At 40.2% G+C, this 11,431-nt stretch overlaps 1 protein-coding gene across 8 annotated transcripts in view; it reads right to left on the bottom strand.

Moving 5' to 3' along the window:
• Nucleotides 1–280: 280 nt before the first annotated feature.
• Nucleotides 281–11,431, bottom strand: part of pde4a (phosphodiesterase 4A, cAMP-specific) — a 49,068-nt gene continuing 37,917 nt past the window's right edge. For all 8 annotated transcript variants that reach the window (XM_027027284.3, XM_081698428.1, XM_081698431.1 and 5 more), the window contains 9 exons: nucleotides 10,675–10,768; nucleotides 10,358–10,521; nucleotides 10,167–10,265; nucleotides 9,836–10,000; nucleotides 9,602–9,701; nucleotides 9,328–9,482; nucleotides 8,954–9,076; nucleotides 4,436–4,618; nucleotides 281–4,313 (listed from right to left, as the gene is read on the bottom strand). In XM_027027284.3, coding sequence (XP_026883085.2) covers nucleotides 3,834–4,313; nucleotides 4,436–4,618; nucleotides 8,954–9,076; nucleotides 9,328–9,482; nucleotides 9,602–9,701; nucleotides 9,836–10,000; nucleotides 10,167–10,265; nucleotides 10,358–10,521; nucleotides 10,675–10,768 — 1,563 coding nt within the window. In that variant the 3' untranslated portion in view covers nucleotides 281–3,833. The remainder of the gene's footprint in view (nucleotides 4,314–4,435; nucleotides 4,619–8,953; nucleotides 9,077–9,327; nucleotides 9,483–9,601; nucleotides 9,702–9,835; nucleotides 10,001–10,166; nucleotides 10,266–10,357; nucleotides 10,522–10,674; nucleotides 10,769–11,431) is intronic.

Genomic DNA, 11,431 nt, shown 5'->3' with positions numbered 1-11,431 from the left:
ATTAATTATAAAAAAAAATTCCCCCAATGTGCCTACATACAGACAAAGAAGCAAACTTTTATATATAAATCTGTTTGTTTCTATGTCTGTTTGTTTTGGAAATGATTCCCATAGGCTAAGAACCATTCATTTTTTATAGTTGTATTAGAAACAAATAGACTAAAATTCTTTTAATCCTATGAAAAACACACATTCAGTGGACTGGTACTCTATACTGTGTCCCATGGCTGCTGTTTACCACAGTGGTAGAAGATACAATACTGCAAACATTCTCATCACATTTATTAAAAAAATCATCCTTTATTTGTATTTTCAACACACTTTACAGTACTGAACGGTGAAAGAAAAGAAAAATATACTGATATATATTTGTTTTATATATAGCCATTTGCTTATTAAATGCCTTTTATTCACAAAATGACACCTTATTTCTCTCAGTGGATTACCTTTCATAAAAATAATATAATATAAAATAACTTGGACACATTATACACATTACAGCAATGTCATTTACAAATATTACAATCATTTTCTGGTGTTTTTTTCCTATATATTATTTATCATAATTTATGAACAGGTAACATTATTTAAAGCCCAGAGAGTCAGTCCATAAATGATTCTCATATGAGGAAAGTAACTGAAATTACAAAGAAATCTTTTTTTTATAATTAAGCCACATTATCCTTCAAATCTTATGACTGTGTCAGGAAGTATCTTAAAAGACCCCCTTACTCAAAATACTGAAAACCCTACACTGATCAGCCATTACATGGATTACTGACGCAGCTATCATGTGGATTGCCGACCAGCCATCACGTGGATTACTGATCAACCATCACATGGATTACTGATGCAGGGTAGCTTGTCTTTGTCATGCAACAGGGAGAGAGTACCATTATGGTGGAAAAGGCTTAACCAAGCCATGTGCATCTCCTGTGCAACTGTTACCATGTCCCCTGAAAACGCCCTGTTTACCCCAGACTGGCTCCCTCATGATCCTACAGCAAATATAAAGTGCGGGTACAAACGAGTTGTAGAATTTAACAATGATTATTCTATTCTCAGACACATTTCTAATATACAGCAATTCAAGAAGGTAGAGGATTCGTTCTGTGAATTTGAACGGAAAATGGAAAAGAGAGAGATGAGCAGAGAAGAGGGAGAGGGTGCAGGTGCTTTTGCAAATTCAACAATTCTACTAATGCTTTATAACAACTAAAACTGATAAGTCGTCAGTGAGTGACTGATTGATTCCAAGTGATTTCAAATATACAGTCCAACATTACAATATATACAAAACAAGCTGTTAACTCTTAATATTTATATTCTCTTGTAATTAATCTTCAATATCATGACCACCAACCAAGATGATACAAAAATAAAAACTGTACACAAACTGTTCAAAGAAAACACTTTCCCTTTGATATTCCAACAAGAATGGCAGCAAGTAATTAATTCAATAATTTCTTAATAAGAAACGATTGCTACAGTAGTGTGTTAAAATGGCAAATAGTATTTGTTTGCTTAAGAGTTTACATCATTAACAAAAAGTCACAAACTAAAGTATTGTCTAGGGTAAGGTAGGAAAATGCATATGGGAATGTCATCGGTTCTGACCAGTAAATTCTCATTCTCACCCCTTTCCTGGGTCACAGCCCCACCACCCATCAATCGGGGCCCCGTGCCACAAGCCACACCTCATCTGATCACACCTTGTTTACTCACTCAGACATTTTGTTATTGGGTTTGTATTGATGTGACCTCAAAGGTAGCAACAGGCACAGACTCAAAGCTAAGCTACTGACCAGCAGAAACCAGCTCGTCCCCACGTCTGTAGAGGAGGAGGATTTTTCTCACGAAATACCCACCATTTCCCTGTCAACTATTACATTCAGAGACACACACATGGGGCAGTATTTTAATGTTGGGATAACTCCAATGCAAAACTAAGAGACCCGGTAAACATAAATGTGTACCTCTCACCCAGACCCCCTTCAGTTATTGGCATTTGTGAGAAAACAGCTGCACTACAGTAATCATGAGTATGCTGCCATCTACAGTAGTGCGACACCCACAACCTCACAGCAGTGTGTTTGACAAGAAACACTGCTCTAGTACAGATTTCTCAGTGCAGATGATGCAGTAATTATGTATCCAGACAGACATTTAGCAGATCTACACACATAACAAATATTCTGGGATGTGTCAAGAGCATCTCGTCAGTCAACATGGGAACATATATAAAAACCCTGCAGTGTTAAGGCAAAAAAGCATTAAACTCAATAATGGCTGCATGTGACTCTCTGTGCATGGTAAGTCTGGCCCATGTCTCTGACTCAGCCTCCTCTCCACCAGTCACCGCCTTCTGACATCTCAGTCACTGAATTACCTACTCACCAATTTCTTTAGCAAGACACAATTGAGAATATTATTGGTTTTGTGATAGAGCATGACTGCATTATTTCAGTGGGTGAACATGAGACTGTCAGTGTGAATCTACCAGTCTCTATTGTAAAGATCCTGGTTTTCTCATGACAGGCTGGGACTGTAATTCAGCAAGCAAATGCAGAATGTCCCATGGCTTATTATTAAAAAGTGACTATCCTTGTTTGCATGAACAGTGACAGGAGACATCAGCCCAGGAGCCACACCCAGGGCTTGCCCTTATTTCAGAGTCCCCTAAATGCTTGACATGCACGGAAGCAACCAAGGAAGACTTAATGCAATGAAACGAGGCGACGCCAATGTTTCCAACAGTCATGGAAACCTTGAACGACAATGAGACAGAGAGAGACAGAGAGAGAGAGGGAGAGAGAGAGAGAGAGAGCGATAACAGGTAATAAAGTAATGAAGACAAAAGCAGACACTCCTGTCCCACGATGCATTGCTTCACGGCAGCTCCAGAGCCTGAAGCTGGTGGTTCAGAAAGGCACGTGGCCATCTCATATTGGCAGCACTCCTGGTAAAGGGAAACAAGGAGCCAGGGCCCACGCCGCCTGCTACTTCCACACGTCTCTTCCTCCACTTCCTTCTACAACCCACAGTCCCCTCAGTAGTCGCTCTGTAGCGGCGTGTCCTCATGGTTTTCTTTCCGACAGAAACAGAAAATAAAAGTCACCCCGAACTGAACTAACCATGCACTTCCCGAGGATTTCAGTTCCTGTTATGAATCCGTTAAAAACAAGTTGACTATTGATACGGATAATAGTTGGTATTCCATTTGAGATGGCTTTTTCCAAAGAGATCCTTTCCAAATCTGAGTCCCCTCAAAACACAAACACAGACACACATTTAGGGTGTGTGCACATATTGTGTGGTACATTTGCTGATGTGGTAGATAAACCTGCAAGTGATGTGTGTGTGTGTGTGTGTGTGCGTGTGTGTAGATGTGTGTGTAGATGTGTGGGTGTGTGTGTGGACAAGAGTCTAGGCATGTGTGTGTAGGTGTGAATGCTTGTGCATGTACATATGTGAATGTGCATGTGTCGAAGTTACAGAGTGCTACACCATCTAAATGGCCACATTTAAACTCCGTTAAAATTATTTTCTTCCAATCAAACTTTTACCTTCTGATGGAAGGGCCCCAGCCCCCATTACAAATCTACAGTTGCTGTGTTAATTACTTCTCTGCTAGCAATATTAATTTGTTCCCTTTTTTGAAAAATAAAATGAAACATCTTATTGAGTTGGTGCAGAAGTATTGTTTTGTTCATGATTTTCCCATGACAACGCAGGAAGGTGGACAAGACAGGGGTGGGGGTGAAGGACACAATGTTCTTTCAGGACGTCCTGCTTCCTCCACTCCCTTTCGATGAGCCAGCAGGCCGCCGAGCTCACGTGTCATCAGCGGGAGAGGACGACTCTTCCTCTTCCTCTGCCTCCTCAGTGGGACTTCCATCAGAATGCCTCTCCTCATCCTCCTCCTCCACCACTGACTGGACCTGCAATCGCCTCCTCCCAGACCTCTCCACTGCCACTTCTCCTCCACCCTCCACCTCCCCACCTCCGCCAGGATCTGCCCCTTCCTTCATGTCTTTCTGCTCCTCCTGTGGGTCATCTCTGAGGTGGTTTTGGTCAGAACGCCCCATCCCCTGCGCTGGCTCTCCCTCCAGGGTGAGCTCAAACTGGAACTTTTCTGTGCAGGAGTTGAGCTCATTGTCAGGGAGAGGTGGGGGGGAGGGGCTCTGGGGGATGGTGCTCTGGTACCAGTCCCGGTTGTCTTCCAGGGTGTCCAGGATGTCCTGAGCGTCGGGGTGCACCAGGTCACCCCAGGTCTCCCACAAGGGATGAACAATATAGTCAATAAAACCCACCTGTGAGAAGAAAGAAGATTTATAGAAGGAGATTTATAAGAAAGTGAACTGTGTTTGGGTAGATGCGTGTGTGTGTGTGTGTGTGTGTGTGTGTGTGTGTGTCTGTGTTTGTATGTGTGTACCTGACTCTTCTCCACAGATGCAGTATGTTTGTCACACATGGGACTGATTTCCATCCCACGCTCACGCTCCTTGTCTCCCTGTCTGAAAAACTCCTCCATGATGCGGTCTGTCCATTGCCGGTACACTGCCAGGGGCTTGGTGGGGTTGCTGAGGTCAGCACAATGAACCATGTTTCTCAGAACCTACTCTCACACACACACACACATACACACACACACATACACACACCAAAGTTGGCTCATTATTATTTATTTTGCAGCCAAAGCTGTTTTCATTGAACTACTTTGTCTGAGTGTTTTTGGTGGGATAAAATATTTATATATCCCAAAAACATAAACCAACTGCTTAAAAAAAACAAAAGAAAACTTTGTACTTATAGATGACATCTCAAGTCTTACAGTGTTTATTAAACTGGTATTGTAATGTGGTCTTTATTTTCTTAACTGTAAAATACTTTAGATAAAAATAAAATAAGTTAGATAAATATTAATATTATTTATTTATTTTGCAAAATAAAGCATTATTGCACTGGTCTGGTAAAGTGTATGATAAATATTCTGTTATTTATCTAGCATTGTTCAAAATTGTTATTTTTTAGGACAAGTAAGTGCTAAAAGTTTCACCTCTTGAACTTAACAGGAATTGTTAACATTTATCATGAATAAGTAGTTATAAACAGGGTCTACAAATTCAACAGTGACATAATGATCTCAGAACTGAACTCAGAGCAGCTGGTAGCTGTAGACTTAGCTGTACTTCTAATTTACATTTACAGCATTTAGCTGAGACTTTTATCCAAAGCAATTTACAGTTATGACTGAGTATAACTTAAGCAATTATGGGTTAAGGGTCTTGCTCAGGGGCCCAACAGTGGCAAGGCTTGAACTTTGAGCCAACTAATTATAAGTCAAGTAGCTTAGCCCCATAAATGTGATGCATGTCTGTTATACTTAGCTGCTAAACTAGAATCAGCCTGCATTCCTGTAGGTTACCTGGTCGTGTAAATGGAGTAAGGTACTACCAATACCAAGATCATAAGTTCAATTCACATGTCCTGTCATACTGAACAATACATAAGTGGCTCTGGATAAGAGTGTCTGCCAAATGCTGTACAGTGTAAATGTAGCCTGACAGCTAGTGTTCATACCTGAGAACATGAATGCACTTTACTAAGCACTTTATATAAATGTCACATGCAGAGAGAGAGAGAGAGAGAGAGAGAGAGAAAGAGAAAGACTTTGAGAGTTAGGCTAAATAAATAAATAAAAACCAAGTATAAATAATTAACAAAATAATACCAAGCAGTCTAACTTGAGTCAAAGTCATTGGTGGAAAGGTAACACCTTTATGGAAGAATAGAGTGATGTTAAAAGAAGGTTATAGGTCTACTTAGGTTTGTGTTCCATGTTTAAAACAGTGAAATAGTGAGAAATATAAAGATGATTAGAACGTAAATGTGATTAGAACGTAAATGTGATTAGAACATAAATGTGCAGTTCTCACATATTCAGCACTGGGGTTTATTACTTTATGCGAAGCAAGTCACATTTCTACAGTGGGGTCCTCTTGCTTCTAGTTATGGCCCTCTCAGAGGTGTTAGTGATTCTTTACAGCTAAATGAATCACATCAGTTCTTGGAGACTATGCATAATGAGTAGGCATCTAAGACTGCTGGGTGTTTGAGAACAACCTTAAAGAACACCAGATCAGAAAAAAAGACTTTTGAATCAGTGTCTATAGGAAATACACATACATGGAAATCTCAGAGTCACTTTACATTGATTATTGTGTTATGTGCAAATGCATTTTTAAAACCCATTTCTGAAAAGTATTGCAGTACTTATATCATCGTGAAGAGTGTATTCACTGTAATGCTCTCTCAACCATTTAACTATGATATTTGTTTTACAGTACTGTTGAGAAAACTAGTCCAGGATGGGTAAGTCCTCTTGCGGGCCATTGAAGCTTTTGCTGTCAGACGTGTGGCTGCTAATGATTGGGAAGAGCTGATATAAGAAATGGTGGCAGGTATTAGACATTTAAAAGAAATTATAATGCTTTGAAAGTTAAAGAAAAGTGCCTTCTTTCTTCACTGAGTAAATTAGAAGAGATTTAAAATGTTAGAGGATATTGATAATTATTACAATAAACAAATATTCAAAAAGAAAGTATTTGAAGGTAGCAACTTCAGCAATAAGACTTTACATAAAAACATAAATAACACAACATAAATTACAAAACATATGTAACACATCTGTTCTAGGTAACAGGGAGTCTTCTCTGCAGTAAGGTAAACTAAGCCTGTGCTTTTGAGTCAGCTTTGGATTTGCCTGGACTGATCTCCCATTCTCTAATGTAAAGCATGATATATTTCCATCAAAAACAAACTCACTTTCTTATCTAATTTGATAGTGTGATTTTAAATGTCACATATAAGAACTAACTTTTAAGAGGTAACCTTTTGTGGTATGAGTACCTATTATGCAAATACATGTAATGTTTTTTTTTTACTATTGCATAACAGTATTCAGTTTTACTAGCATTCAGTGTTAACTTAGGGTGACCATATTTTTGTTTTCAAAGTTGGGGGCTCTAATACATGATCACTTTTAACATATTTATTTATTTCAGGACAAATAAACTATTGCCTTCAGAGACTATATGGTCACATAATGTCACTCCTCTCAGCTGAGCTGTTCCTTATAAATAAAATAAATTTGATAAAATGTATGAAGTAAAAAATATATAATTATTTATTTTCATCATCAAATAATTAATGAAAATCCATAAAAATGAAAAGCCATAAAAATCCACTACTTCATTATTTAGTTCTGATGTAGTTCTGATGTACTCATGTATACTTTCCTGAAGTCAGTTTTAGGTATGAAAATGCCATTTTAACAAGGCAGATCCACATGTGGGACTCTAGTTTAACACATATTTCCACACATATTCTGTAAGATGTGTTTAATTTCTGTTTTATTACTTGCAAGACTAAAAATTAATTTAATCAGAGCTTAAGTGGGTGGGTGTGAGTGTAAGGAGACGAATCTTTGTCAAATTATTTTGTCACATGCATGCTATACACACAAAAAAAGTCAATGTGTTTGTTTTTAAGTCTTGTTAAGGCTCCATAAAAAAGATTATATAGAAGTCATGTATCCTCTCTGGTCATACACTTATATGAAGCAGCTAACACACTGAGAAGCAGTCTGACCAATGGCTGTATGCATGTACATGTTGTGACCAGTTGTGACATGAAAGAAGGCAGGATCTCTAAAGAATGATCAAAGTAATGCACATACAGATGCATATATTGAGAGGAAAACAAATCCTGGGCATTTTAGGCATTTTAAAAGTCCAGGCTAGACACATTTTTAGGTCCCAGAAAGAGGATATGTCTGGGAAAAAGAGGACGTATGGTCATCCTAGATAAGATGTGCAAATGAATCTTAAATGTTGTTAAATGGAGCCCACAGGTTCTTTAAGGTCTTTAACACTAACACAAGCTCAAAGTTGTTTCATGTCTTTAATGCAAGCTCAAAATTGGTCTTTTTTACTTTATGTTGTGTTCCAAGTCAGACTGAACCCAATTCATCAGTATTATCATTGAAAAATTGTTTTTTTCCATAACTTTTCATTAAAATGTGTTGACAATTTCCCTTCAGGACTAGGTTTTACAGCACAATTTAGCTTACAGCCAATTATGAAAATGACTTCACAGCATAAGGGAAAATGTAGCTTTAAGAAAACAAAGACATAAGGTTGTCATGTGAATACCATAGTTCCTAAATGGGGGAACCCATTGTCATACTGCTGCAGTAGAGATCTTATTTTCATGTTTAGCTGCTCAACCTTGTCCACACTGCATTTTTCTCTTGATGTCCGTGTTGCATGTGACTGTAGTATGTAAACAAAGTCCCGTGGTGGAAAGGACACTGGAGTCATAAGTCAGATACTTGCATGTTCTCACCACTCACCCTTTATATCATTTTTATGTTTTATTGTGGACAGGAACCTTTTGAAAATGGACAGTGGACTAAAGTCTGAAAGCAGAATTATCCTAGAAGCTGGAATGTTATGTCAATGAGCTGAAATGTTATGTTAATTACTTTATACTTGCTTTTTGCATTTTACTCCTTTGTGAATTTATTTGGATTTTTAAACTTTTGTTAGCTATAATGAACCTAATTTGACTTGACTTTAACTTAAACCTGCAAATGTTTCTGGAAAATCTGTAAATATTTTTTAACATTAAGATTACTATTTAAGATTACTAAAAAACTAAATATACTTCCAGGAAAGGTTCCTGGTGAGATGGAATCCAACTATGTGCTATCTGTGATCCTCATGGATAGCTTCATAGCTTCAGTTCAAAACCAGAGTAAACCTCAGACACCAAATGTTGCTCATTAATTACACTTGAGGTAAAGTTTTGTAAATTTTATATATTTTTTGCCAAACTATTAATTTAAAGTGTCCTGCTGCATTTATTGTTACAAACACAAATTTTTCACCTGAATGCGGTCAGTGTAGTGATCGAGCAACAGAACCCCTGAGCTTGTCACTTTCTTGGTCTCCACCATTGTCTTCAGGTCTGCCAACAGACTCATATGCTTGGACATGTCTGTGGCCAGCACCTTTGAAGTGAAGAAGAAAAGACAGACCATGGGTAAAAGGATGACCAGCTTAACATATCACTTTTGATGCGTAAAGCCATAGACCACAGGCTGGCATGGAGGGTGGGGTGGTGTGGTGTGGTGGGCAGGTTGGCATGGTAGGTGGAGTGAGCCTGTTGGGCAGGTTGGCATTATGGGCGGGGTGAGCATTGTGGGCGGGGTAAGCATGGATGTTTGGGTAGGCATGGAGCGCAGGGTGGTGGGGGTCTCACCATGTCGATGACCAGCTTGCGTAGACTCTGTCGCTGCCTCTTGCTCAGGTTCAGGAAGATGTCACAGTTCTCCTCATGGAGCAACTTGAAGCCCACAGCCAGGTGATGGTTCTCCAGAACTGACTCGTCATTGTACATCAGAGCCAGCTCCGAGTCTGTGGCAGAAAGGGAGCAAATGCCAGGCTGCTGACAATGCAAAGCCACAGGAGTGTAGAGGGGAGACTCAGTGTTATTATATGAACCTCGTGCACTTTTCCAGTGTGTGTGGGCTTACTGGTATTGATGAGGAACTGGTTGGAAACTCCAGGATGGTCCACGTCATGGATGGCTGCAGCAAACAGCGCAGCTAGAATTTCCAGATCGGTGAAGACTGCCTGTAGAAGAGACAGAGCGGAGGAACGGCGTCTGCACACAGAGTAACATAAGTCATGCTGCAACTGGAGCACCTACACACTTGTCTGAGAGGCGTCCCAAGGGTCAGTCTGACCACATGAGAAGCTGTACTCACATCAAGTGCTGGCGTGGACAGGAGCACGTGTGTTGATTGTGTGACATCAGCCGCATGCAGGCTGTTGTGGTAAGCCACGTTGGCGTGGTAGTGATCTTCTAGCGTCATCACGTAGGTAATGAACGTGTCCACAGGAATCCGAAATGTCTTCAGCAGATCCCGCTCCTTTGAAAAGACAACAAACATGTATTCTGTTATACTTTAGGACTAAACGACCTTGGATATGAGAAATGCATTACATAAGTTAAACTTAAACATAAATTATTATTATTATTATTATTATTATTATTATTATTATGGGATGGAATGTGAAGGCCAGTGGATCACAGACCTGGAAGATGGCAAACATGATACAGCTCAGAGGTCTGTTATTGGAGAACTCAGCCACACGAAAAATATTAAGGCCCCACTTGTTCAAGTCATCCAGTTCCTATGAAAAGGCAATATAGGGAAAGTGCATGAGTGTACGTCCCCCTGACAGGTGATCAGGACCAAGTTTGTGTGGGAGAGGAGGGGCTGTACCCTGGCGAGCGCGTCCTCGTGCTCGGTCTTGATGCCGAAGCGTGGCAGCGCGGCGCTGGTCAGGCTGGAGCTGTGTGTCAGCTTCTTCACGCCACTGATGTGGCACATGGGCTTCTCCCGCTCACGCAGTGTCGGTGATGGGATCTCCACCTCATTCTGCTTGTCTGCGGAGAACACACAGGCCCTCGGGGACTCCATGTATGGAGAAAGCTTCGCGACAGGGTTGGTGTATGTGGGGAGGCGGGTGAGCGTAGAGTTGGAGTTTCAAGGAACCAACAGAGATTACAGTAGGAAATGGTGCAAGGGGGCTCACTCACCTAGGAAGGTAGTGGAGATGTACTCAGACACCTGGTTCCCTGAACGGCTCATCTCAGACAAGTGAGACAATTCCCTGTTTAACATCCTCTTAAACTGCAGGACAAAGATGGGAATATGGGAGAATAATGAGTAAAGCTCAAGGAATGTCACCAGTCACCAGTAATGCTCAGTAAGACTCAAGCATGACATGAATATGGGTGAACACAGCACACTAAAAAGGAAAGAAAACACTGTGTTTAAGATCTTCATGTCATCATGATGTTCATAGTGCCTACCACAGCTGTTAGGAGACTTGGACCTTTAAAAGGAGGAGGGGGATGTGTCTCGTCACTACTGCTAACACAGTCAAACACAAACCATGGCACATATGCAAAGCACATATAAGCACAGTTTTACCTTATGTCACGTTAGGGTTAATTATAGCTCATTAGGCAGCAACTATGAGAGGCTGGAAGCACATTATAGATTGTTCTTGGTGTTCGGTGTCAAGTGTGTGTTATGCTGTTGCCTACAATGTTATGTTTGGCAGGATCTAATAGGTGCTTATTGAAATCCCATATTATTGCTGATATCAAATGGTCAAATCAATAATGTATACTCTTAATTAAACCTTGATTATGTGTAAGCCAGTGAAATAGAATGCTTTCATCCTTCCTACCACATGGTTGACTGCAAGGGCAAAGAGAGGTCTGTGGTATCAAGCACACACACACACACACACACACACACACACACACACACACACACACACACACA

This window comes from Electrophorus electricus, chromosome 2 (genome assembly GCF_041902795.1).
Source record: "Electrophorus electricus isolate QZ-2024a chromosome 2, ASM4190279v1, whole genome shotgun sequence".
NCBI classification, from domain to species: Eukaryota; Metazoa; Chordata; class Actinopteri; order Gymnotiformes; family Gymnotidae; genus Electrophorus; species Electrophorus electricus.
This window is presented reverse-complemented; position numbering and strand designations above follow the sequence as displayed.